General features: G+C 43.0%; 1 protein-coding gene across 14 annotated transcripts in view; it reads left to right on the top strand.

Annotated features, from left to right (window-relative positions):
* The window catches only part of CTNND1 (catenin delta 1), a 72,845-nt gene that overhangs the window by 42,142 nt on the left and 2,784 nt on the right, over positions 1-27,919 (top strand). For 13 of the 14 annotated variants that reach the window (XM_083349484.1, XM_083349486.1, XM_083349480.1 and 10 more), the window contains 13 exons: positions 3,649-4,112; positions 4,214-4,397; positions 5,293-5,410; positions 7,296-7,449; positions 7,825-7,842; positions 9,382-9,450; positions 12,169-12,296; positions 15,608-15,758; positions 17,200-17,392; positions 20,898-21,012; positions 22,004-22,088; positions 25,914-25,961; positions 27,423-27,511. In XM_083349484.1, the coding sequence (XP_083205610.1) occupies positions 3,649-4,112; positions 4,214-4,397; positions 5,293-5,410; positions 7,296-7,449; positions 7,825-7,842; positions 9,382-9,450; positions 12,169-12,296; positions 15,608-15,758; positions 17,200-17,392; positions 20,898-21,012; positions 22,004-22,088; positions 25,914-25,961; positions 27,423-27,511 (1,816 nt within the window). The remainder of the gene's footprint in view (positions 1-3,648; positions 4,113-4,213; positions 4,398-5,292; positions 5,411-7,295; positions 7,450-7,824; positions 7,843-9,381; positions 9,451-12,168; positions 12,297-15,607; positions 15,759-17,199; positions 17,393-20,897; positions 21,013-22,003; positions 22,089-25,913; positions 25,962-27,422; positions 27,512-27,919) is intronic. The other variant, XM_083349478.1, reaches the window with a different exon arrangement.

Here is a 27,919-nt window from a genome sequence, read left to right as displayed (position 1 = left end):
ATGGGTAAACTTAACTTGAAGGTATGAATCACCCGCAACCCGAGGCGGTTGGTTGGGAGGGAGGGAGGGATTTCGAGACCACAGGGTTTCATTATATTGGCAGGTATTTTGTTCAATTTTGCACTGCAGCTGCTACTGGCTAAATAGGTTGCTTTGTTTGATCAGGGACTTCCCACTTCTCTTCGAGACAACTGGCAGATAACACACGGCCTCTCCTCCTGAGCTCAAAGAATGTCAAAGAGCAACCTGTAAAAAAAAAACAACCCAACAACATCAACAAAGACACTCCACCTCCCAGCCCGACTTTTATGAATTCTTAACTCGAGGCAGATGGCGAGCGAAGGCAGCTTTGGCTAAATTTCCTTGGTGCTGCCTCTGCGTGGGCCTAAATGGCAGGAACGACAGGTGCTAATCTGAAGAATTGCTGGACTCTGCTGCTGAGCCCAAAACATGAAATGACACAGACCTGATACGGCCTTTTGTCACTTGGCTAAAAACGTTAGATAACTCTTCTGTTCAGAGCAGATAAAGATCCGTCCTGTTAAAAGTCAGAATCAAGTTGGCAGTCTTTTGTTCTTGTATCTCAGCGTGGCTTTCTTCATACACACCTTCCTAGTAGCAGCTCCTAGCTAATTTTAAAAGAATGTGTAGAGCAATCGGATGAAGATAAGACACCGGGGACTTAAGTGCTGTAGCGTACACTGATCAGCTTCTGAGCAAGGGGGGAGGTGGACTGACTCTTTCATCCTTACAGTCAGAAAGGAGAGAACATAATTGAGCTGAAAAGCGTAATTCTTTCCCCAAAGGCCAAGATCTTAAAACATCTCTGCAGTACAAGGGCTCTGTTTCCAACAGTACTTGAGGAAATTAAAAACCTCAAAAGAGTATTTAAAATTGTGGGTCTACACTAGCCCTTAACTTGCAACCGTTGAGTGACTGTTCAAAAGTTAAAATGGCATTGGAAAAAAAGCCCCATCCAGTTTCTTTTTCTAATGAGGCTTATTGGTCAACAATAATAAAGGTAAAGGTTCCCCCGCACATGCGTGCTAGTCGTTTCCGACTCTAGGGGCCAGTGCTCATCTCCGTTTCAAAGCCGAACAGCCAGCGCCTGTCCAAGGACGTCTCCATGGTCATGTGGCCAGCATGACTAGACGCCAAAGGCGCACGGAATGCTGTTACCTTCCTACCGTAGTGGTTCCTATTTTTCTACTTGCATTTTTACGTGCTTTCGAACTGCTAGGTTGGCAGAAGCTGGGACGAGTAACAGGCGCTCACTCTGTTACGCGGCACTCGGGATTCGACCCACCAAACTGCCGACCTTCTGATCGACAAGCTCAGCGTCCTAACCCACTGAGCCACTGCGTCCCTTCAACAATAATAACTTGCTGAATTGTGCTCCAGGTGGAATCTTGGCTTAAATCAGACATGTCAAACACAAGGCCCGGGGGCCAGATCCGGCCCACGAAGTTTGTTTCATGTGGCCCACAAAGCCATCCTGGAAACAGGGAGGGAACAGCCCCCACTGCCTTGGCCCTGGCCCAGAGACCCTCCTTCTGCGAGAGACCCTCAGATGTGTCCCACTCCTGCCCAGGCCCCCATAGGCACCCTTGATGCGAACCATGTAAAGCTGGCCACGCCCACCCAGTAGGCCATATGCACTTTAGCCACACCCACCCAGTAGGCCACGCCCACCCAGGCCACACCCGCCCGCCCGCCCCTCCGAGGGCAACCACAATGCTGATGCGGCCCTCAATGAAATTGAGTTTGACACCCCTGGCTTAAATGGTAGCCTGTATGAGAAGGTTGCCTCGGATATATGTACAGAAAATTACTTAGGGGATTCCCTATAAAGGAGCTGAAATATCTCCTGATGGGTTCCATCGCTACGCTGAGAGGAACTTTCTCTTTCCCTGAAGCTCTTTAAAAATGACATCCTTTTGCAATTTTTTCCCTTCTCTCTTCACCCTCATTTCTTTATTATTTCGGTGGCATTTCCTGGGGTTCATTTTTCTTCTTCTTGGCTGTGATTCTCTAAAGCAGGGTGAATGAAGCCTTAAATACCACACCCTGCAGAGGCCTTCTAATAAATTGCAGTGTAGGGGCTAAATTTGTTTCGATAAAGAAGAAAATGGTATAAGTACACACTGAGTCTTGTTATCCTGAAGGCACGGCTGTTCTCTTGAGTGCTGTCATTGCCCTGCCTTATTCCCCAATATTAAACACGAGACATGCAGTCTACTAGGTGTGATATCTTAAGTCTTATTGGTCAACGTAGAGTCATTTTTAAAGCGATTGAGTAAAGTCTGCTGGTGTGCCTTTTAAAATGTTCTGGTACGTAATTATTTACCCTTTCGATCGTGTCACGTTAAAATCTGGTGTCCTTGAAATGTCATCTAACTTCGCCTACCTGACTTGATTGCACAACACAGAAGCATTTGCAGTGCAGAGGGCCTGGCTGACAAGAAGGCTTGGTGAATAGCTTTAGTGTAATTGGGGCAATGGTGAAAATAGGCTGGAGGATTGTAGAAAGTTCTGCGGTTAGGCATAGATGACATCAACTTGCCCTCTAGTGGTCAAATTAGAATGGCATTTCCTCAGAAGAAAAACTGTTGACAACACTTGGTTAATCTTTAATTTTATTTTTTTTACCCCTAGGCCCAGCTTGGCTACCTATGCAGTCAAGCCAACTTCTAGGCCTGCTCTCTCACTGGCTCTTTTTGGGCAATGAGGCAGCTTGAAGGGCGCCTGCCTGCTCTCCTGTATTCTGCCAGGACTGAGAGGGAAGGTCACGCTGGATTTCTGTGCTGCCACATTACCCAAGCCTGAGAGACCCTGCTGGAAAAGTAGCCGTCAGGGCATAATCTTTTACAAATGCTCTCGATGTTAAGAGTGGATGAGGTAGCAGTATTAGGGGAGGTCTGCACTATTCAGAACCCAAAGTGCAGTGTTGTAGTGGGTGGATATCATCCTTATTGTATCTGACAGTAGCCCCCTAAAGCAGAGGTCCCCAACCTTTTGGGCACCAGGGACTGGTGCCGTGGAGAGAGGTTTTTCTTCTGCGGACCGGTCGGTGCGTGGTTTTGTGTGCTGCCTGCATCCCACCGATGGGGCTTCGCTTGTTTGTGCGGGTCGGTTGCTGGCATGCCGGGACCAGTACCGGTCCATGGACCTGGGGTTGGGGACCCCTGCCCTAAAGGATCCATACCTTTTTTCTAGGCTCATACTTGCACAGCATTAGCATTGCATCCTCCCATGCTACGCAGCATATCGGGTCACATAGTTGCAGGCTTTGGAAAATAGGAATTTGAGTCCACAGTGCCCTGTCATCACCTCTTAAATGCTGATTGGTATTTTCCCGAGGCCATGTGACCATTCTGGAAGAGGCACGGGTGCTTTAAGGAGATACCGACAGTTATACGTACGTGCCCAGATCCAAAGCATCTTTGGATGCAAATACTGTTCATCTCTAGTTGATCAGGATGATGGCGCCTGAGGCTTCCCAGGGAGTGTGTGTGTGTGTGCCTTTTCTAATTCTGATTGCAAAGGTCTCCCCATTAAGAGAGTTAGTACAGCTCTTCTCTGCAGCATTGTAGCGTGGTTTGATAAGAGATGGCTTATCCGGTCGCTTTCTTTCTTTCCTGTTTGCAGGAGTTACGAAGACATGCTTGTGGATGACATGGCTAGAGACCAGTATTACTGGTCCCCAATGGCACAACACGATAGAGGCAGCCTAGCCAGTCTGGACAGCTTGCGAAAAGGAGGCCCACCTCCAGCCAATTGGCGCCAGCCTGAGCTCCCCGAGGTGATAGCTATGCTGGGCTTCCGCTTGGACGCAGTCAAGTCCAACGCTGCAGCCTACCTGCAGCACTTGTGCTTCCGAAACGACAAGGTGAAAACAGACGTGCGCAAGCTAAAGGGCATTCCTGTACTTGTTGGATTACTGGATCATCCCAAGAAAGAGGTGCACTATGGGGCGTGTGGGGCCCTCAAGAACATCTCCTATGGCAGAGACCAGGACAACAAGGTCGCCATCAAGAATTGCGACGGTGTTCCTGCTTTGGTGCGGCTGCTTCGAAAGGCACGCGACATGGACCTCACTGAAGTCATTACAGGTAAGCATTGCTGGCATTGCCTACAGAGAGTGGCTAGCGATGTAAGGGCCTTTCTGAAAGGCACACAGATGTTTATTTGAGTAACGTATTCTCCACTGCAGGGACACTCTGGAACCTGTCCTCTCACGACTCAATAAAAATGGCCATTGTGGACAATGCCTTACATGCCCTCACGGACGAGGTTATCATCCCACACTCTGGATGGGAAAGAGAGCCCAGCGAAGACTCCAAACCCCGCCACATAGAGTGGGAATCGGTGCTCACCAACACCATTGGCTGCCTTAGGTGAGCTGGATCTGTGTTGCAAGGACTCTTGATGATTCTCTGAAGAGCAGCATCCCAAACTGCCCCCCCCCCAAAAAAAATTGACCAATGATGCTGAAGCTTGAGGATTTGCCTCTTAGGGAAAGGCCATTGGGTGGCCCGTGTTGTTTCTTAGAATAATTTGGTGAGAAAAGAGAGACAGTACTGGTCACGAAAGAGGATCTTCGGTGACTTGGTGCTTCCTGACTTTACCTGATATGCAGTAACCTTGAGTTGGCTTTATAGCTTTGGACAATAAATCAAAATTGGGACTAAGAGGGGCTTTTCAGAATGAGCAAAACGGAGCTGCTAATAGTTTCAGTAGAACTTTTATCAAAACATAGAGTTTACCCTTCAGTAAGATGGGCAGCCAGTAAATTTTATAAATAAATAAATGTAAATAAAATTGGCAAAATCAACATTCAAACAGGTGGCACGCCTCTGAACTTGGTGCAGTCACGAGGAGGGTGGCAGCACTGGCTGAAATCTCAAGGTCTAGTAGAGGGTGTGTGACAGATTGCAGGAGACCGAAGAATCCTCCTGTTGGCTGAATTTAGAAGTTCACACTACTAGGGCCTTGGAAATTCTCCACCCAAACTCCCACGTGGAGTAGATTTCACAGATTGTGCTAAGCTTCAGTGTGATTTGTCTGGCTTACCACCTACTGTGAACCTGGTAATTTGTAATGCAGTGTTTAATGCTTTGTGAAATCAAGCACAGCAGGGTTGGACAAATAATGCTGTAAAGCGTTGTGTGAACCTAGCCAGAAGCGTGAGAGTAGAATTTGGGTTAAATTGGCTTAAAGCTGACAGATTTTAAAAGCCATAAATAACCTGCTGGTGTCTCCATCCTTCTAAAAGATTTTCTTGTTTTATAGGAACGTCAGTTCGGAGAGGAGTGAAGCCCGTCGAAAGCTGCGGGAGTGTGATGGGCTAGTGGATGCACTTTTATACATTGTCCAAGCAGAAATTGGCCAGAAAGATTTAGACAGCAAGGTAAGGAGGAGGGGGAAAAAGCAGACAGACCTCCCTCCACCGCTCATTTGTAGAGTTCAGTGGAATATATGCAGTTGGCCTTTTCCTCCACCTCATCTTCTGTGAGTTCTGTTTGGGCTCACCTTTTCTGAGCAAAGAAAGAAATCCTATATAGTTAGAGATCTGAAAGTTTCATCTTACGGGGATTGAAGAAGAATATTTAAATTTTCACCTCCGGATGGGTGATTTAAAAACAAAAGTTAGAGCATCATCTCCCCTCAGCGTGCATATATTTTCTTCCCATTTTCTATCCCAGATACATTATGTGCAAAGCAGGGCATAATACCTCTTCCTCCTGCCACTTCCTAGGACTCCTCAGAGATGAGCAGCTTAATAAGACCATCCTCCCTTTGTGGCAGTGAGTCACTATACAGCAGGCAATCAAGTTGGTTATAGTTCGAACATTAGTGTTCTAAAGCAGGGGTCCTCAACACCCTGTCCGTGGACCAGCACCGGTCTGTGGCCTGTCAGCAACCGGGTGTTGTGATTCAGGGTCAGCCTGTGGGTTCGGCAGTTGGGTCAGATGACTTGGAGGAGGAGGGGGGTGTTGAAGAGCTTGCTGATGATGGCCTTGAGGCTCCGCAGAGCCCTCAGCCAGGACCCTCCCACAACAGAGACCCAGCTGTGTGAGCCTGACAGTGTGGATGAAGATGACCCACAGCTGGCCCTGTTCAAGGACGCCTGACGCAGGAGGCAGTCAATCAGGAGTAAACAGAGGAAGGCAATGGGGCACCTCGGAAGGAGGCAGAGAGAAGCCACGCCCTGAACTGTATAAAAGGGGAATGTGTGGGAGGGCTGCTTTGCTGAAGGCAACCGCTTGAATAGTTCCTGTTTCATAGCTCCTGTTTCATGGTTGGTGTCTGTTTTATGTTAATAAATTTGGCAGGCTTTATTCCAGCCTCTTGCCGTTTGTAAAGGGGTTGTCCCTGCTTTTTCTGCAGGGCCGGTAGCAGGCTGGTACAGAACACCGGGCCGCACAAACGAGCGAAGCCCCATCTGCGGGATGCAGTCAGCATGCAAAGCCACACCCCTTGCGCTCCGTGGAAAAATCTCTCTAGACCAGACATGTCAAACTCGCGACGTCACGTGACGTGCAACGTATCGGGATAGTTTTGCCATTGCTGGCAGTGGGGTGGGTGCGGCTTCCATGTGACACGTCTGGCCCACAGGCTGGCAGTTTGACACCCCTGCTCTAGACGGAACCGGTCCCTGGTGCCCAAAAGGTTGGGAGGTGGGGGTGGGCACTGTTCTAAAGTCAAAGAACAATAACTGTCTACCCCAATCACATGGCTTGTCATTAGGAATTATGGAGGTTGTTGTAACCTGCCTGAGAAAAAAAAACCTTCGAAATGGCATTAAAAATATTAAAGTAACAATAACACAGTCTAAAATTCTTGAAAGAATTCCTATTCTAGTAAATCTGACTATGCCACCCCTTCATCTTAAGTCCGAGTGAAAAATAGCACAGAAGGACCAAATGAGACTGGTTCTTCTCGTTAGGACATTCTTCCTTCTGACAAGAGTTGCCACCTCTCCCTTTCGGTGTATGCGTTTCTTCTGACTCAGTCCCTAGATCCGTACCTCTGACAGCGGTCTTTTAAGCAGGGAACAGATAAACACTCCCACAACCTTCAGTAACCCAGTTTTGTATCTCTTCGTAAGAATTTTTAATTTCAGCTTTCTGCCCAGAGGGCACTCTACCTAGTTAACAGGTTTTTTTAAAAAAATAAATAAAATAGGGTAAAATCACTATTAAATAATGAAGCCTGAAAAGGTCTGGGTATGCTGTGAAACGTTTGAGCTCCTGTGGCTTTTCCTATCTCACCTGAGAAACTGTCTTCCCCAGCTTGTGGAGAACTGTGTCTGCCTACTGAGGAACCTGTCCTATCAGGTGCATCGTGAAATCCCACACGCTGAGCGCTATCAGGAAGCGCCCATCAATGCTGCCAACAACACTGCCCCCCATGCAGCCAGTTGCTTTGGTGCCAAAAAAGGCAAAGGTATGTAACTTCCGAGTATCTGCTCCTCTGCTAAGTAGCTGGAGAACAGGGAGGGTGGAATTAGAAGGGAGAGGATGTTGGCTTATAAGTGCTTCTAATCCTTGGCTTCATAAGACAAGCTATTGCTTTCCATAGAAGCATCTTGGGGTCACTTTCTGGCTGTCCTGCTCTTTATCCCCTTTATCCCTAAGGACTGGGTCAGTAGCATTTTTGTTTGGTAATTCAGCTCAGGTGATGGATGGTTCTTCAATTAATTTGTGGCCTATGTCCCCTTCTCTCTGCTTTATATTTCCCCCCCCCCCCAAATGGCTGTGGTCCTGCTGGCATCTCTTCTCTCTTGCCTTCCTTCTCCCCTGTCCTTCTCTGCGCCGAAAGATGAGTGGTTCGCTAGAGGTGAGTTGGGCTTTTTTGATTTTTTTGGGCATGCCTGTTAGTGTGATGCACCATTTTTCCTCCTGCTCTCATCGGTGTGATTGAACCCAATCAGAAGCATAAAGCAAGGAGGACATTAAATGTTTTCAGACCCCTTGCTTGTCTCGTGGAGAGAGGGCGCTCTCTTTCTGCTCTTTTGCTTGCGCTGCGTTTAGGGAGAGCCATCAGACCACCCAAAGGAAACAGGATAATGATCAAACAAATGAAGTCAGCACGGAAGCCCACTTCTCCATTAAGATATTAAATTGAGATTTCAGAAAACGGGCTTGGGAATAAACATTGACTACAATAATGGAATATACCTGGCTATTGTGTTCTGAGTGTATTCTCGGGTTGTGTACGGATAACCTGTGAAAACTCTCCATTATGGGAGAGAACAGTGCCCGTGAAAACTGCTAAAAGAACCACTTAGTAATTTTGTTTGATTTCTTTGGATTAATTTTTATTACTTGCTATTTTATTACAAGGGTTTCTGCTATTGGAGTCTTTGCAAAATTCCCAATCTTTAAAGATAAATTTAAAGTTAACTTAAACAAATACAGATTTTGAACAAATTTTAGGCTAACTGGTGGAGTGCCATCTAGTCTATAGTCAACTTCATTTTACTCAGTTTTAGTAAATCGAGTAAAATGACTTTAGATGCCTTCGGAGAAAAGCAGTTACTTGGCATACTAGCATGGTTTGAACACAAATAAATATGAGAAAATAGAGAGTTCATTCTCTGAATTTGAGCGTGGTAAGGGAAGAGTATATTGATTCTAATTTTGACTGTAAGTTAATAGGAAAGAAGCAAACTTGGATTTGTGCATCATGCTTCACTGTAATTGGTTCAGTAAGCCACAGATGGCCATTGCAAATCAAACTATAAACTATAGTTTACAAATCATTGGCTGGCTTCATGTGCATCTTAACTAAGAAACAGATGGCTCATGATGGCTTACTACAGCCTTTTACACCTAACTGCCTCCTGATAATGTAGATTTCAGTTTCTAGAGTTTCCTAGCCAGCATGGTCAACAGTGAGACTTCTGAAGGTTGAAAGTCCGCATGTCTGGAGGCTCTGATTTTAACCAGCATATTAAACTGATGGTTTTAAGAGCCTATTTGAACATGAAAATTTAAACTAAATGGAAAAGGATCATATTCAGATGCTTGGTATGCATGGAGTTTCAAATGCACTCTTGGCATCTCCAGTTAAATTTTGTGTGATCCAAATGCTAGGAGAGACTTTTTTGGTAATTTACTGGTAATTGTAACAGATGGTGCAGAAATAGACAGTTCATTAGCCTGGCTTCTGTGAAGGCAGATCTTTTTTGTGTATCCTAATTATAGTTTAGTAGGTGTGAATCTCTCCTTTATTTGTGCATTTTTCCTTGAGCAAAAGAAATCAAAGTTTGGAACTATAGTTCTTGTGTCTGGCTATACTATAGTGGGGTGTGTGTGTGTGTCTGTCTATATCTTAGGATTTCTTTGTGTTATGTTTCTTCTTTTTCTTTTGAAGGTAAAAAGCAGACAGAGGATCCTTCTACTGATATAGTTGACTTCCCCAAAAGACAAACCCCTGCAAAAGGTATGGCTTCTTTTGCTGTTGGACGAACAGTAGCTCAGTGAAAGCAAACATACTTTGTTTGCACAAGGTCCTGAATTTGATCCTTCCTAAGATAAAGCACTAGTTGACGATAAAAGCTCTTTGTCCAAGACCTGGTGAACTACAGTAATGCCAGTCAAAATAGGCAGTACCGAGTTAGGTCAGCCATGTCCAAACTAGTATCTCAAAAAATGCACGTTGCAGCATTTATAGCAATGTTGTCTGGGAAATCTTTTCGTTCAGGCACATCTAGAAGATTTGTAGAAGGTTGAATCTGATGGACAGTTATGTTGTAAGACATCTTGTATGTTTCCAGAATATATATATTTTTTCCTTCAACTTCCTCCTTTCCTTGGGAGAACGGATTGTTCTTTAACTACATTTCCTGTATGGATTTTGTCGCATGCATTTGTTTTTACATGTTTGACTTTAGGAAGACAAAGGTGGTAAGTCATATACTGCTGAGAAATGTTTTATTGGAGGTTTGAGTGAAAATACAATTCCCCCTCCCCCCAACCTTAATAAACAACCTCAAATCTAACTAAGGTGTGGTTGATAGGTGTGGCAGGAAATTAGCCAATTGTAGGCTGACCGAATCAGTTGAAAAGTCAGTAGTCTTATTTCTGTAACTCTTGCTAGGGCTGCAAGGGCTCCAAAGAGAACTGCAAAGGCTCCAAAGAGTTGGAATGCAGAGGAGCAAGTTGCAGTACCAGTTTGAACTGCCCCCAAAGTAGCAGGACTGAATGAAGGTTGTACACAAACCTACTTGTCCACCTTGATGGACTAGGCATCAGCTAGCACCAGTCTTGCAGCAGCCTGAAGACAAACGTGTGAGTGTGTGTGTGTGTGTGTGTGTGTATCATTGTGAAGGAATATTAGAGAAGGATCTGATTGGCCACCTGGAAGGTTGAGGCTGCTTACAGGGCCATTGCCAACAGAGAGGGCAAGAAAGATGCCCAAGATGGGATGACAAGGCTGATGGCCCCAGAGCTATGACCTCACTTTCAGGATTTCTATCTCAGATCTCCAAAGCAACAGAGAAGATGAAGGAATAAGGCATAAGCTAGATCTGTTCCTCAATGGGTTCAATTAGGAAAGGGATAAACTTTTCAGAAGTTTGTACCTCCTTACCAGAGAGTATCAATATAGACCTTCTCCTCCCCCACTCTAGCCCCCAGTGATGTTTAATGCATCACCAAAAGCCCAGGACTTGAAGCTTGGCTAACAATGTGCCTCTGCAGGACGCATAGAAATCATGGGATTTTCTTCTACTATCCATAGGTCTTCAAAACCCATTCTCAATCTCTCAGCCCCATTCCCAGTCTCCTTCACCAGAATAACCAAGAGAAGTGTTTGTTACTCAAGGAATTTCCAGGCGTAACAAACAAGCTGTACATCCCACCTAAAGGACCTATGTAGACCTAACTATCAAGGTCTCTGATTGATGAGCCTAACTATCAAAATCAGTGGTTCTGAATGGAGAAGAGGCATTTATAGATCTCAGGAGCCACTTGTAAGGCATCCATTCTGGGAATAAGCGCTGTAACCATCATCACTAGTGCTAGTGATGTCATTCCAGAAGTGTTAGCAGTAGTAGCAGCAGCCCAGAACACAGAATTTATGTAGACCCTTCTAAGGACTACTTACAGTTTGCAGCCAGATGTATGTCATAAGAAATGACGGCACAGAAGATCTGTGCGTCAGGCATTGGGAGACCAACTGCCAGTTAAAGGTAGCTGCACAACAAAGCGCTTGGGCAGGCAGATCAGATAAGAAATCTTTCTATACAGCTGCAAGGAAGAAATAGATGCAAGAGAAGTCCTGCATCACATTTTTATACTAAAAATCAAGCTAAATAGAGCCTATGTTTACACCTAAAACTAAATTATTTTACCGCACTGTGATAAGGATCAGTGCCACATAATATTATGGTGCAATGTAGAAGGAGTTGAACAAGACTCACCTGAAGTTGTTACATACTGTTTGTACTAAAGGGAGGGGAGTTTTTAAAGAAGAGATCTTAACTTCTGACTGTAAACAGGAAAAGATGAAATTCACTTTTTGATAACCAGAAAATTATTTCCCGATAAATCCAGTTTTGTACGCACTACAGCGTGAATTGCAGAGCAAAATGGAAAATTGGATGGGGATAACTTGAGGGCCTGCTACAGTTGGAAATAGAAAGTTCCTGTGTGTTGTGCAGCACAAACTAGAGATCCTGAGGAACTTTTCCATCTTGACTTCCACAGTAATGTGTAAATGTGGCGGGGAACCCTTGAGAAATGGTTGCAGTAGTTTCATATTCTCTGCTGGAGAGGGGAAGTGGATTAAGTACTAAAAAGCATCCTCCTGAATTGGGTCCCATTTATCAGAGTCCTCCTAGTTCTCTGTGTGTTTATTCATTTAGAAGAATTTTCTGCTGCCTCTCAGCAGAACTCCCCATTTACAAAAACAGAGTGATTACATGAGGAAGAAACCCATGAAAAGTTGCAAAAACACGTTAAAACAGCCAGGAAGAAGATTCCCCCCCCCTTTTCCCCTAACTTCGAAAGAGCAAGTGTTGATACCAATCATCTTTGGAAAGCTGGTTGGAAAATGCTCTGATTGAGAAGGTTCTCTTAATAGATGCCTGCAGGGAAGACATGGGAGGCATAAAATTTGACTGGATTTGTGTGTAATTGGTTGTCTTTCCTCTGCTAGGCTATGAACTCCTTTTCCAGCCAGAAATTGTCCGCATTTATATTTCATTGTTAAAGGAGAGTAAAACCGCAGCTATCATAGAAGCCTCAGCAGGAGCCATCCAGAATCTGTGTGCTGGTCGCTGGACGGTGAGTAACCACATAAGAGAGAAGCAGTGCTGTAAGTTAAATATGTTCCCCTTAAAATTAGTAACGCCAACAAAAGTACCGCTTTACATTAAGATAACAAATGTTGGCTGGGTTTGCAAATCGTTAAGATGTTCTATACAAGCCGCTGTGGCCTCCTGTCTTCAAGAGCTAAGTCGTAAATCACATCAAGCCAGAAACAGACAAACAACCGGATGACCGGCCCTCAAGTTTGAGACTTTTAAAATAGCCATAGCTTGTTTGCCGCTTCCTCGTATGGTGAAGCTGCTTTTTCATCACAACTGTACAGATTGGTTAGAGATTTGGGGAGGGCACAAAGCTACATAAGTCGAAACAATTGCAAGCAGGCTATGCTTTCCCAGAGTCACATTAAACTAAGCCCATAGATGCTGTTTGATAGATGTCAAGTGCAATCAATCAAAGTGTCTGATTCACCAAAGTCAGAAGCAGACATCTCTTAGTCATCGTATGTAAGAGTAGTGGTTGATGTGATGCAACCCAGCTTTATATTTACAGGTAGTCCTTGACTTAGAACCATTTATTTAGTGACCAGCCTTTGCACTTAACAACCATCGCAAAGTCCCTGTGGTCATGTGGTCATAGTTTGGGTAATTGGCATGTATTTCAAGAGCTGCAGTGTGGCAGGGTCATGTGATTGCCATTTGTGATCTTCCTAGCTGGCTTCCAACAAGCAAGGGCAATAGAGGAAGCTGGGTTCACTTAGCAACCGTGGATGTGATTCACTTAACGATTGCAATAGAAAAAGGTTGCAAAATCAGATGTGATTCACTAAACAACTGTAATGGAACTTCTGGCCCCAATTGTTGTAAGTCAGGGACTATCTGTAAGCCAAAACACAACTGCAAACAGGCCATGCATTCCAAAAGTATTAAACTAAGCCATAGCGGCTGTTAGACAACTATGTACAATCAACCAAGGTGTCTGATCTATCAAAATCAGAAACAGACATAACTTAATCATTGTGTGCAACAGTGACTAATCCAGCTTTATATTTATTTTTGTCCAGTATGTTGACTTGACCTTGTAGTATAAACATTACAAGAACTCTTTAAGTTCAGGTTGGCTGGTTCCATTAAATTTGACTTTCAGTTTAAAGTTTAAAAAAAAAAAGCACTATTCTCTTCCCTCCTGTAGTGTTTGCAGCCACAGGTATGGGGCTCATTTTGTACTTCTCTATTGATGTGGTTCCATTCCTAAGAAAACAAAGCAAAAGTTAAAAACACTCTTCCACCAGTTTGTTAAAAGTTTGCTGTTGCCACGTTGTTCCTTTCCCTTCTGAATAACTGTCTAGAAACACTCAGAATCCTATATGTGAGCTTCACAATTTTCTGCTTATTATAACAGAACAATACAAATACGGTACAATTCAAGTATTTTTGGATTACGAAAGTACAAATATCTACAGTAGTAACAAATAAGTTGTAATGGTAGAAAATGGGAGGTAGATGTATTAAGAGAAAGAACTGGAGAAAAATCCTAAAAATATAAAGACCTACAAAGAGAAGTAGAATGGCTGTAGAAAAAGAAAGTAAAAGACAGCACCCATAATAATAGGCACTTTGGGTGCAGTTCCGAAATATCTGGACATGACTTGAAAACCATCAGCATTGACAAAATCACCGTCAGTCAATTGCAGAAGGCAGCTTTATTTGGAGCAGCTTACATCCTCTGATGATTCTGTTAACACCATCGAACAACATTTGCCTATCACAGGTCTTTGAGAAGGACTCAATAGGTAGACAAAAATATCAAATACAAACTAAACATCTGGCTGACTGTGTGGCCAACCATAATAATGATCAGAGACTCTACTTCATATACTTTTAACCACCAAGACCCTTTCAATGGGATTAAACATTTGGCGATTTTATTTATTTTTATTTATTACATTTTTATACCACCCTTCTTCCGAAGGACTCAGGGCGGTGTACAGGGCAATAAATACAAAAACAGGATACAAAAGTTAAAAGCGAATTAAATAAATGCCCAAGGTTAAAACAATAGTTAAGATGTATTAAAACCCCAACCCTAACCCATCAGACCAGGTCAGACTGCTCAAATAGATACATTTTTAGATCGCGCCGGAAGGAGCGAAGGTCGGGGGCCGTCCGGAGCTTAATGGTCAGCTTCCCTCTCACCATTTACTCCAAAGAAGGAGGCTAGACCTAATACAAAATTTGTGTTTTTAGTTTCTCTTAAAGTTCCTGAGTTTTGTGGGAAACTATGGTCAAAATTTAAAGCTCAACTTGTAAGCCTTCTGAACATAGGAGCCTTTAGGGAAGCCACAGAAAGAGAATTCCCTCTCTGTAAGCCCTTTGTGGAAGAAAAGCAACTATAGGCAGATTAAGAGGGAACAGAGAAATGAACCAATTGTCCTTTCCCCTTCACCACCCCCACCCATGCACATTTTGTTCTTATTTCTTCTTTCAGGTACCATAGCTTTAAGTATAAAAGCTTACCTGAGGCGAATGTATTTTGAATGTATGTCACTGCATTGCATGTGCCTCCAAGTTGGCGGGATGCATGCAGTTGTACATTTACTTGTAAGATAGTCTGTAGATTAAAGATTCTAACTTGCAGAATATCCAGTGAGCCTTCTCGTGGTAACCCTCTTTCCCAGATTAGGACAGCACATAACGCAATTTTGTTTTCTGGCTTAGCTGATCCAATTTAAGAGTGGCAGCCTGAAAGAAGTCAGAAATTAACCCTGCTATTTTCACAGCTGCAGAAACCTATCATTCAAAGCTCTTTAAATGAGAGTTCAGCTGGAGATTAAAGATGTTGCATGTGTGGATCCTGGCCTCTGATAATGATGAGTTTCCAACATAGAATAGTAAAAAAAAAAAGCGAAGTCAGAACTGTGGCAAAAACTTGCTGGTCATGACCAGATAAAACTGATCATGAAAAATATATTCAGTGGCAGTAATTGGGTTGACAGTGAGCTTTCTTGATAGAATTAATCTCTTTTTTTTTTTAAAAAAAAGACTATATCGATTGATGTAGATGTAACACTGGAAAATATGATGCTTGAGAACAGCTTTCAATCAATCAGTTTATTACCCTCCATATATTCTGGACAACAGCTGCCCTAATTTCTAGAGAGGGTGATCAAAGGTTGTGCTGGCTGGAGTTAGTAGGAATTGGAATCCATGACTGAATTCTAGTTCCAGACAATGGGCACAAGGTTGAGAAGCAGTTTGGACGATGCCAGCAGCTAGCTGCATCTGTTGTGGCTCATATTCTGAGCTGAGTGTTGCTGTTCTTCCTTACAGTATGGGAGATACATCCGCTCTGCACTGCGCCAGGAGAAAGGTCTCTCTGCCATTGCGGACCAGCTGACCCATGACAGTGAGCGTGTGGTGAAAGCTGCATCCGGAGCCCTGCGCAACCTGGCAGTGGATTCCCGTAACAAAGAGCTGATTGGTAAGGGGAAAGAAAAGGGAGAAGCGCTCTACTGCAGGGGGTGGAGGAAGGTATCATTTGAGGAAAAATCCCACAAAAGTCATAATGTATTCTTATTCAGTCATACCAGACTAAAGGTAAAGGTAAAGGTTCCCCCGCACATGTGTGCTAGTCGTTTCCGACTCTAGGGGCCGGTGCTCATCTCCGTTTCAAAGCCGAAGAGCCAGCGCTTGTCCGAGGACGTCTCCGTGGTCATGTGGCCGGCATGACTAGACACCAAAGGCGCACAGAACGCTGTTACCTTCCCACCGTAGTGGTCCCTATTTTTCTACTTGCATTTTTACGTGCTTTCAAACTGCTAGGTTGGCAGAAGCTGGGACGAGTAACAGGCGCTCACTCTGTTACGCGGCACTCGGGATTCGACCCGCCAAACTGCCGACCTTCAGATCGACAAGCTCAGCGTCCTAACCCACTGAGCCACCGCACCCCCCCATACCAGACTACCAATGGCCAAATCAAAGGCTTTGTGCTACTTCCCAGTCAGCATCAGGAATGGATGAAAAGGCAGGGCCAGTACAAAGCTTGCATTTCCTCCTCCCCACCCCCAAGAGGATTCCCCTCGGTCTTTGTGGTGCGGAGTTGCCTTACCTCATTTAGGAAGGCGGATAGTGTGTCCTTTAAAGAGAAGGAATTTGTTTATCATTGATCACTGGGATTTTGTGAAGTTGAAAGCAAGGGGAAAGGGGTATTAGTGGCCCTCCCAGATATTGCTGAAGTTTAATGGGGCTGCTGGAATTTGTAGCTGAGAAATATCTGGAAGATTACTGGAATCCGATCCCTGGCCCTAAAATCCCTCTGAATTAAATAATGTCTTTGCTTGATATTTTTGGAGCTTTACGTTCCCTTCCTACCTCATCCCCACAATAAGCATTTGAAAACATGGCTTTGACACATTTACTTCTAGGTTAAAAACACTGTAGCTTTTGGGGAAACTACAAATGACGGTAACATGTGTCATTTTTCTGAAACAGAAAAAAGTAGTTTGTGTTCTGGAGCAGCAACCTTTTCATGGTCCGTCCCTTCTGGATTGCAGTGAGAATGCCTTCCATTTTCTGTATCTTTTAAGTGTTAGAACAGCAGTTTCTCCTCTATGCTGTATTTAACAGCTTCACTAATTATAACGGATTCATGTGCAATTATATATTTTGTTTCTCGTCTCCTTTCCTGATGTGTAATTTTAAATCTTGGCTGCCATCTGCTTCTCCTATCGTTGCATGCCATTATCTTGCTTATGTATTAACATCTGCAAGTCCCTCCGATATTTCACTTGTGAACTTCCAGGAAAATCTTGCGTACAGTTTGCAGGATGGAGGAGGAGGCCCTGGCGGCCTTTCTACCTGGCCACTCTTCCTTATACTATTTCTTTTTCCTCATTGCGGCTCTGATGTAACCCTACTCATAGGTAAACATGCCATTCCCAGTTTGGTGAAAAATCTTCCAGGAGGACAGCAGACACAGGCAAAGAACCTCTCCGAAGACACGGTGATCTCTGTGCTGAATACCATCAATGAAGTCATTGCTGACAATCTGGAAGCAGCCAAGAAACTGCGGGAGACACAAGGCATTGAGAAACTGGTGCTCATTAACAAATCAGGGTGGGTAGAGTTTTGGGCAAGGCGGCGGGGGGGAAGTAAAGGAGGCTTGCACTTCTTTTTGTAAAAGTCTATTTCTGGGTGAGCGTTTTAGATTTCTTTAAAAAAAAATTTAAAGAGTAACTTTATTTTTAAAAAAACCAATAATGAAAACTAAGAATAACTTAAAACAAAAGAATAAAAAGAAAAAATAGAAAGTACAGAAAAGAAAAAAAAATAGAAAAGCAGAATTATTAGGCAAGTTGTATTTTTGAGGATTAATTTTATTATTGAACAACAACCATGTTCTCAATGAACCCAAAAAACTCATTAATATCAAAGCTGAATATTTTTGGAAGTAGTTTTTAGTTTGTTTTTAGTTATAGCTATTTTAGGGGGATATCTGTGTGTGCAGGTGACTATTACTGTGCATAATTATTAGGCAACTTAACAAAAAACAAATATATACCCATTTCAATTATTTATTTTTACCAGTGAAACCAATATAACATCTCAACATTCACAAATATACATTTCTGACATTCAAAAACATAACAAAAACAAATCAGTGACCAATATAGCCACCTTTCTTTGCAAGGACACTCAAAAGCCTGCCATCCATGGATTCTGTCAGTGTTTTGATCTGTTCACCATCAACATTGCGTGCAGCAGCAACCACAGCCTCCCAGACACTGTTCAGAGAGGTGTACTGTTTTCCCTCCTTGTAAATCTCACATTTGATGATGGACCACAGGTTCTCAATGGGGTTCAGATCAGGTGAACAAGGAGGCCATGTCATTAGATTTCCTTCTTTTATACCCTTTCTTGCCAGCCACGCTGTGGAGTACTTGGACGCGTGTGATGGAGCATTGTCCTGCATGAAAATCATGTTTTTCTTGAAGGATGCAGACTTCTTCCTGTACCACTGCTTGAAGAAGGTGTCTTCCAGAAACTGGCAGTAGGACTGGGAGTTGAGCTTGACTCCATCCTCAACCCGAAAAGGCCCCACAAGCTCATCTTTGATGATACCAGCCCAAACCAGTACTCCACCTCCACCTTGCTGGCGTCTGAGTCGGACTGGAGCTCTCTGCCCTTTACCAATCCAGCCACGGGCCCATCCATCTGGCCCATCAAGGCTCACTCTCATTTCATCAGTCCATAAAACCTTAGAAAAATCAGTCTTGAGATATTTCTTGGCCCAGTCTTGACGTTTCAGCTTGTGTGTCTTGTTCAGTGGTGGTCGTCTTTCAGCCTTTCTTACCTTGGCCATGTCTCTGAGTATTGCACACCTTGTGCTTTTGGGCACTCCAGTGATGTTGCAGCTCTGAAATATGGCCAAACTGGTGGCAAGTGGCATCTTGGCAGCTGCACGCTTGACTTTTCTCAGTTCATGGGCAGTTATTTTGCACCTTGGTTTCTCCACACGCTTCTTGCGACCCTGTTAACTATTTTGAATGAAACGCTTGATTGTTCGATGATCACGCTTCAGAAGCTTTGCAATTTTAAGAGTGCTGCATCCCTCTGCAAGATATCTCACTATTTTTGACTTTTCTGAGCCTGTCAAGTCCTTCTTTTGACCCATTTTGCCAAAGGAAAGGAAGTTGCCTAATAATTATGCACACCTGATACAGGGTGTTGATGTCATTAGACCACACCCCTTCTCATTACAGAGATGCACATCACCTAATATGCTTAATTGGTAGTAGGCTTTCGAGCCTATACAGCTTGGAGTAAGACAACATGCATAAAGAGGATGATGTGGTCAAAATACTCATTTGCCTAATAATTCTGCACTCCCTGTATGCTAAAGAAAAAGAAATCCATAAAGAAATAACTTCCTCCTTCAGGATAACAGATATACACAAATTTAATAACTTATCATCTTTTCATAAAGTAAATCCTTAAAGCTCCATCATTTCAGTCCCATTAAGGCTTACCAGAGATGCCATAACAATTTTAAGCTTGATTAAATAAAACCAACGTTTAGTCCTTCCTTTTTACCTTTACCAGTCTTGAGCTTTTAATCCTTTCAAATAATATCCTACCTAGAACTTGATTTCTTTTCATGTTTTCTTCATCCCTTTTCACAAAATTCTTCAAAGCTTTAACAAGTCTCTTGTAAAAACCAAGAAAATTACCCAGGTAATTTTGGTTTTGTTGTGATTCAGGGTCAGCCTGTGGGTTCGGCAGTTGGGTCTGACGACTCAGAGGAGGAGGAGGGGGGTGTTGAAGAGCTTGCTGAGGGGATTGGACAGCTTGATGAGATCCCCCAGCAAGGCCCCTCTCATCTGGTCACGATGCAGACCCAGCTGTGTGAGCCTGACAGCGTGGATGAAGATGACCCACAGCTGGCCCTGTTCAAGGACGCCCGACGCAGGAGGCAGTCAGTCAGGAGTAAACAGAGGAAGGCAATGGGGCACCTCGGAAGGAGGCACAGAGAGGCCACGCCCTGAACTGTATTTAAGGGGAATGTGTGGGAGGGCTGCTTTGCTGAAGGCAACCGCTTGGATTGTTCCTGCTTCTTAGCTCGTGTTTTATGGTTGGTGTCTTGTCTTGCTCTGTTTTATGTGAATAAATTTGGCAGGCGTAATTCCAGCCTCTTGCCGTTTGTAAAGGGGTTGTCCCTGCCTTTTCTGCAGGGCCGGTAGCAGGCTGGTACAGAACAGGTTTGTTAGTTGTATATCCCTTTTAATTATTAAGACATAAGCCAATTACTTGTGTAACATCTGGGGAATATCTCTTTCCATGTCATTCTTATAACCTGTCATTTTTAAAATCCACTTTCAAATCAGTCTTGAACATTTCAGATAACACTTGTTCCTTTTCCATCAGATAACACTTATTCTTCTTCCATAGCATCTCTGACCTCAGTCTGTCTGTAGAGGCAGATATTCTTAAAAGTAACTCCAGGGTCCCTTGTTCAAAAATATCTAATTGATTATTTATTTATTAAATTTAGATGCCACCACATCACTATCCAAACAGCCTGGGTAGCTTATAATAAATTGTTTTTTTTTTAAAAAAAAAAGAATTCAAAACAAAAGCATTTCCCATGGGAAGGATTCTTTATAATTAGTTCCAAACTCATTTCAAATGTATGTGGACCCTTACTCCATTTGTAACTTTCTAAAATCAAAATTTGATCGCCTCTTTGCTGCTTATTCCCCCCTCACCCCCCCCCCATTTTTAAAAAAGTCCTTACACTTGTATTTAAAACTTAATTTGCTAAGGATTGAGGGAAACTCACCCAGTGCTGTAATATTGGTCAATCCAAAGGTTCCTAACAGCCGTAAAACAGTTAACAAGAATTACCACAAGGGAAGGAAGTACTCGGTGCCCTTTCAAAGGCACTGTCTGCGGTTGACTATTCCCTCGTGTCTCGGTTCTCAAAACCTGCCAGAAACGGCAGGCTTGTGGTCTCCCTGTGAGGAGCAACTGTCTGGAGCATTTCTGGGTGCACTCGACTCCGTTCCTTATTTCAGATTTTTATAATGCATTTTGCTTTTGCTTTTCTTTTTTTTCCTCCTAGGAACCGATCAGAAAGAGAAGTCAGAGCCGCCGCTCTTGTGCTGCAGACCATATGGGGGTACAAAGAATTGCGGAAACCCTTAGAGAAGGAAGGTTGGAAGAAATCCGACTTCCAGGTACCTGGGGGCTGAAATGCGGTTGTGGAAAGTTTGGGAAATGGGGATCTTGATGAGCACCCATCTGTGGCCTGCTCCTGCCAACCTAGCAGTTTGAAAGCATGCAAATGCAAGTAGATAAATAGGTACCACTTTGATGGGAAGGTAACAGCATTCCATGACGTCATGCTGGCCACATGATTGTGGAAATGTCTTTGGACAGTGCTGGCTCAATGGCCTTGCAAAGGAGATGAGTACTGCCTCCTATAGTCGGCAATGACTAGCAGAGTAAAATCTGCAGGGACCTTTTTTTTAGTCTTTTATGTAAGATGCGTGATAGCTTGACCCAGTTCAAGACATTATTGTTCAAGCAGTATCTACAGTATGTTCCTATCTCTTGCCCTTAAGGTAATTTCTGTGAAATGGTTAGAATAAGATTCGTTAAGGGTTATTGCTGAATGGGGCTTGGAACCCAGATCTTCCCAGTCCAGTCTCATATGCTGATGATTGCACTGCTCCAAAGAAGAAAGGTGAAAAATGTTGTATTCATGCCATCTGTTGAAAATGTAATTTGCAGAATATAGCTGCATCCATCTTTGGCAAAAGCTTGCTTTTGTGGTTTTGCTTTCACTCTAGAGCATGGATGTCAAGCCCGATCGCATCGTGGGCCCTATCAGGATGTTGTTTGCCTTTGTGGAGCCAGGATGGGCGTGGACTGCGTGGGCCGGATGCGGCCCATGGACTGTGGGTTTGAGATGCCTTGGCAACTTTAAGACTTGGGAACTTCAACTCTCAGAATGGGGAATTCTGGGAGTTGAAGTCCACAAAGTTACCAAGGTTGGACAGCCCTGCTTTAGAGTATATTCTGGGTATATATATGTGCACACACAAGCACACAGAATCATAAAGTTTCCAAGAGCTGGTTGGCACCAGTCCATGCCAAAGATAGAATAAAATAACAGTTTTTCATGACATTATAAATGTATTGAACATTTCCACTATTTTTCCACAGGTAAATTTGAATAACACCTCTAGAAGCCAGGGTGGCAACTCCTTTGATGACAGTACCTTGCCCCTCATCGATAAAAATCAAAAAGGTAAATACTGAAATAAGATAAGATAATCTTTATTGTCATTGATTACTGTGGGCACATTGGCGCACATTAAAAATGAAATTCTGTTGCCTGCTCTCAAGCGTACCCATACATAGCACACATATAAACAAGCTGTATAAACACACATATAAACATGCTATATACAGCATATGTATATACCTACACCCTTACATATAAATACATATAATTATTAATCACTGTCCATCTTGAATGCATAGCAGAAAGAGGAAGCTTGAGAGTTCACAAGGTTAATACTGTATGGAACAAAACTGTGACTGAATCTAGATGTTCTGCTTCAGATGTGGTATTCTCGCAGGTGTGCTAGGTTTGGATGTTCTTGGAGGCTTCCATGCAGTGGAAATAAAATGTGACACGCTCCATTTTTGTTGTTGTTGTTAGCTGCGAAGTCGTGTCCGACCCATCGCGACCCTATGGACAACGTTCCTCCAGTCCTTCCTGTCCTCTACCATCTTCTGGAATCCATTTAAGCTCACGCCTGCTGCTTCAGTGACTCCATCCAGCCACCTCATTCTCTGTCGTCCCATTCTTCTATTGCCCTCAATCTTTCCAAGCATTAGGCTCTTCTCCAGTGAGTCCTTCCTTCTCATTAGGTGGCCAAAGTATTTGAGTTTTAACTTCAGGATCTGGCCTTCTAAAGAGAAGTCAGGGTTGATCTCCTCTAGGACTGAACTGTCTGAATGCCTGGCAGTCCAAGGGACTCGCAGGAGTCTTCTCCAGCACCATAGTTCAAAGGCCTCAGTTCTTTGGCGCTCAGCCTTTCTTATGACCCAACTTTCACAGCATACATTGCAACTGGGAAAACCATGGCCTTGACTATAAGCACTTTTGTTGGCAGGGTGATGTCTTTGCTTTTTAGTATGCTGTCTAGATTTGCCATGGCTTTCCTCCCCAGGAGCAAGCGTCTTTTAATTTCTTGGCTGCACTCCCCATCTGCGGTGATCTTGAAGCCCAGGAAAATAAAATCTGTCACTAATTTTTAGTTCAGTTTAAAATGTGCATTAATTGGTGGCGCTGCACTTAATCAGATCAAAAGTCTCTCTGGAGGTAAGGGAATCAGACACTGACCTAAGATTTCTTGAGCCACAGTCTTGTGTTACGCTATCAACACAAACTGGGGTACAGGGGCTTTTACTAAAGCATTATTCCTATAGTGTAATCATTGTTTTGTGGACCTCACAGAACTGTTCCAATAATATTGATGAAACTTTCATGGCATTTTATACTAATGGGGCGATTCTGGTTCAGTATCTTTTAAACAGAGTGTGAGGTAATGGGCCTTTGGTTCCTATTTCACATGAAGACTCTTGTTAGTTCTAAATATCAGGGTACAAAAATAGCTCAATCAAGTGGACATGAACATATGTTTAACTGACAGGAAAAGTGCTTTTGGATACATTTTACCCAAAGAGTGCTGCACTCCAAGTAATAGCCTGCTGTGGTGATAGAAAGAACAGTTGTGACCAGCGTGTTGGAACAATTCAGCTTTTTGCATTAGGCTGCATCTGCATGCATTCAGCCTCCCTCCTTTGATGGAATTGATTCTAGGAACTACAGGTAGTCCTTGACTTACAACCATTCATTTAGTGACAGTTCAAAGTTAAAACAGCCCAGAAAAATGACTTGTGTCCATTTTTGACACTTGGGACCATCGCAGCATCCCCACGGTCACGCGGTCAAAATTTGGACCTTTGGCAGCTGGCATGTATTTAGGACGGCTGCAGTGTCCCCGGGGTCATGTGATCCCCTTTTGCGACCTTCTGACAAGCAAAGTCAGTGGGGAAGCCAGATTCGCTTAGCAACCATGTTACTAACTTGGCAACTGCTGCACTTATCAACTGTGGCAAGAAAGGTCGTAAAATGGGGCAAAAGTCATGTAACAACTGTTTTGCTGAGCAACAGAAATTTTGGGCTCAACTGTGATCATAGGTCGAAAACTACCTATAATGCTTTTTCTTCTTTGCTCCCCTGATAGTTTCTATTCTAGCAATGGATTTTTATGGAGCCCGTAGGGGGCCAAGAGGGTTTTAAGAGAATAAGATTAGATGGCTTGAAGGAAGAAGGCAATTGTCAGTGCTCTGTAATCCAATCATCCGAGCCCCTTGTCCGGTCTGTAATCTGTCAGACTACAACAGATAATTTAGGTTCTTAAAGAGAACGGGAATGGTTTATGTGTGAGTGTTGTATGTGGGTTCTTATAATGTGCATTTATTATTTAAGTTTTAATATTTAAAAATGTGAGGGGAAATTCCTTTAGACCTCCTCTTGGTGGAGCCTTGGTGGAGCAGTGGGCTAATGCCTCCTTAAGTAACACCAGCTGACTGCAATTAGTGCAGGTTCGCATCCCACCAGGCTCAAGGTTGACTCAGCCTTCCATCCTTCCGAGGTAGGTAAAATGAGGACCCAGATTGTTGGGGGCAATTAAGCTGACTTTGTAATAATGCCGCTTGGGGGTGTGTGAAAGCCCTAACAAGCAGGCATATACATAGAATGAAGGCTACTGCTAAGCTTGTAAGCCGCCCTGAGTCTTCAGAGAAGGGCGGGATATAAATGGGATTAAAATAAATAAAAAAATAAAATAAGTTAAACTTAATTTTCCGCCCTTCTTTTGGGGTGTTACAGTTTCTTGATTAATGTTTTTTAAATTGTATACTAAATTCTAGTACCAGGAGTTGAAATGCTTCATTGGTCAAAAAGCAAATTATGTATCTATGGAATGATGTTTTTTTTAAAAGAAGCAAGATAGTTTATATGGCAAACAAAAGTTTATATTGCAAACAGGACAGAAAAGACAAATCATTATTAAAGTGCACTGCCCTCTAATTGTAGTTGGGCATATTTTTAGTATGAAAATGGGATTATAGAAAATTATATGCAGCCTATTGGAGAAACCACAATTTACCTTAAGGGTAAATGAGAGAATATGGAAAAATTATGAACAACCTGCTCCTACCGGTGCATGCCGACCTTCCTCATTTATCAGCCGGAAGGCTCAAATCCAGGAATCCCCCACTGGCATTTGCACAGCATCTGCCCAACAACTTTAACATCAATTCCCAATGGAAAACCAAATGGGTCACTGGATGCCCAGTCATAGAAAAACATATAAATTGACCCCACAAAAAGGGTGTCAGGGTTTGAACTCCTGCGTCAGCAATAGACAAGCCTGGATATGATTTGCATCTCGCATGGCATCTGCCAGGACTCTGTTATAAATGGGGCATAGCATCCTCCCCTCAGGGTGAGATCCCACGTCAAACTGTAGATCATCTCGTGACCAGCTGTAAACTGGGCATATACCAGTCCAGTGTCTGATTTTTTTTAATATAAACAATGCTGCAGTTAGATGGTCTAGACATTGGTATTTAAACATAGATCTTTTTGACATTTATATTACCGTATATTGTGTTCTAGTAATCTAGATGAAATGTTAATATTATATTGCTAGTCTATATATGTTTTGCCGTACGCTAAATAAATAAAAAGGTTCACCTAAAAGTTGTAACATGGATAAAAATAAGAACTTCTTAAGTTGTATTAAAGTGTTACCAAAAATATTTAACCAGTAAAAGAGTGGGAACCACTCTAGTCCCAGCTCTAATATTATGGTATTATATATGTCCCTCTTCAGATCTACGGTGTAGAAGTTAATAAGAAGATTCTAAAATCTTGCACCATTTCTACTTAATCCTTTAAATACACTACTTAACAATATTTTTAAGAAACCCTACATTTGCAGTTCAGAAGAATTTCGGTACCCTAACTGTTCTGATTTCATTTTTGGTTTAGACAAGAAATCCTCTCGGGAAGAGATCCAAATGGGAAACTTGGGACCAGGTATGTAAATTTCAGTCTTATAAAAGAAATTGTTTTTTACCAATCTAAAGCAGCTTTTATTGGATAAACCCATTCACCCTTTGCAGCTTCAAAAAAGTGCCAAGCTCCCATGTCTCCTTCTACATGTCTGCTTACCTCCTGATCTGAAATACTGCTCAGTCCCTAAACCAGGGGTAGGCAACCTTGGCTCTTTTATGACTTGTGGACTTCAACTCCCAGAATTCCTGAGCCAGCCATGCTGGCTCAGGAATTCTGGGAGTTGAAGTCCACGAGTCATAAAAGAGCCAAGGTTGCCTTCCCCAGAGTTAGACGCAAGTAGTCCTTGACTTGTGACCACAATTTGCACTGAATTTTCAAATGACCAGAATTTTCATTGCCGAGCAAGGTATTTGTTCAGTGAGTCCCACCCAATTTTACAACCTTTTTTTGCCATGGTTGTTAAGTGAACCACTGCAGTTGTTAATGAATCATTAGGCCATAAGCGAATCTGGCTTCCCCCATTGACTTTGATTGACAGAAGCTGGCTGGGAAGGTTGCAGATAGAGATTACACAACCCTGGGAAGCTGCAGCAACCTTTGTAAATACATGCCTGTTGCCAAGCACCTAAACTTTTGATTGTGTAACTACGGGGATCCTGCAGCTATTGTAAGTGCAAGGAGCAGTCATAAATCATTTTTTCCAGTGCCATTGTAACTTTGAACAGTCAATGAATGAATGATTACAAGTTGAGGATTACCTGTTCTTGCTTTGAATAAACCCCTTCAAGCATTGAGCTTGTTAATCTTTCGCGATGTTATCTTTAGTAGCTGTGATGCTTTCATCACTTCTTACAACAAATAGTGACGTTAAAGCTTTAAGCTAGAGACAATCTAAGAGTCTCTAGCTTTACCAGAATGGAACCAAACTGTATGGATTCTTATTACAGCTCATTGCTCTTTTTCACAGGCGTACAGCTACTGCACACACAAACCTAACCCTCAGATTGATCAAACTCTTTCAGGAATTAGGCTTTGAACTCAAAACGAGTGAGTTAATAACTTCATTAGACTGCAGAGCAGAGAAGAATTTCTTCTAAGCCAAGGGTTATACTTAAACTTTGAGCAATGTGCCAGAGGTTACCCTGAAAAAGAGAGAGAAAGGGTCAGACTAAGGAAAGATTTCCTTTCCCCTGAATTGCCCTTAAAATTAAATAAAATTCATAACGAATTGTTTGTATTCCATACTGAGTAGTTTCTGCTTGGCAGTTCCATTAGGACCTGGCTTGCAGTTAGCATTATTGGTGACAAGAAGAGGAAGAGTGCAAAGGGTTAGGATTAGTGTGTGGCAGGGAAATAAAAGATGAGCCTTGCTTGCTGGTTGTTTGGTAAGCAATAATGTGATTGTGGAGGAGGAAGGAAGCCATTATCTTTGCCAGCTTCACCAGAGAATTTCCCTCCCATCAATATCTCTCTTGATTTCAGACTACTCTACGTTGAATGAACGGGACCATAATAGGACATTGGACCGGTCTGGGGAAGATATGGAACCTATGAAGGGAGCACCATTGGTGGTAAATACTGGGATTTCGGTTGATGGAGATCTTTAGAGAGCCTTCTTGGTCAGTGGGGCATCCTTGCCCGGATTGATGGCCTCCTTATATTTTGATCTGCACTCCCATATTCTCCTGGCACTGTGGCTATAAGAGTTACAGTGTGACACAGTCGGAGGCCAGTTATTTGGAGAAATTAGCTCTGCACAGAGGAAGCTAGGAAAGAGCAGAAGTTACTGCATCTCTGTGGTGGTAGAAAAAGAATTTTATGAAATTGCTTTTGAGCAAACTTTGAACAGACGATATTTTTAAGAAGATAATGTCTTGAGAAAAAAAATGCAAATATTAACCATTTCTTCCCCTTCCTCCTTTTAAAGTGATGTTAACACTTTTAACTGAATGACTAACCAACCGTGTTGACTCCTCTCT

The sequence above is a fragment of the Vipera ursinii genome, assembly GCF_947247035.1.
Source record: "Vipera ursinii genome assembly, chromosome: 1".
NCBI lineage: Eukaryota > Metazoa > Chordata > Lepidosauria > Squamata > Viperidae > Vipera > Vipera ursinii.
Note: the sequence above shows the minus strand (reverse complement) of the source record. Positions and strands in the feature narration are given on the sequence as shown.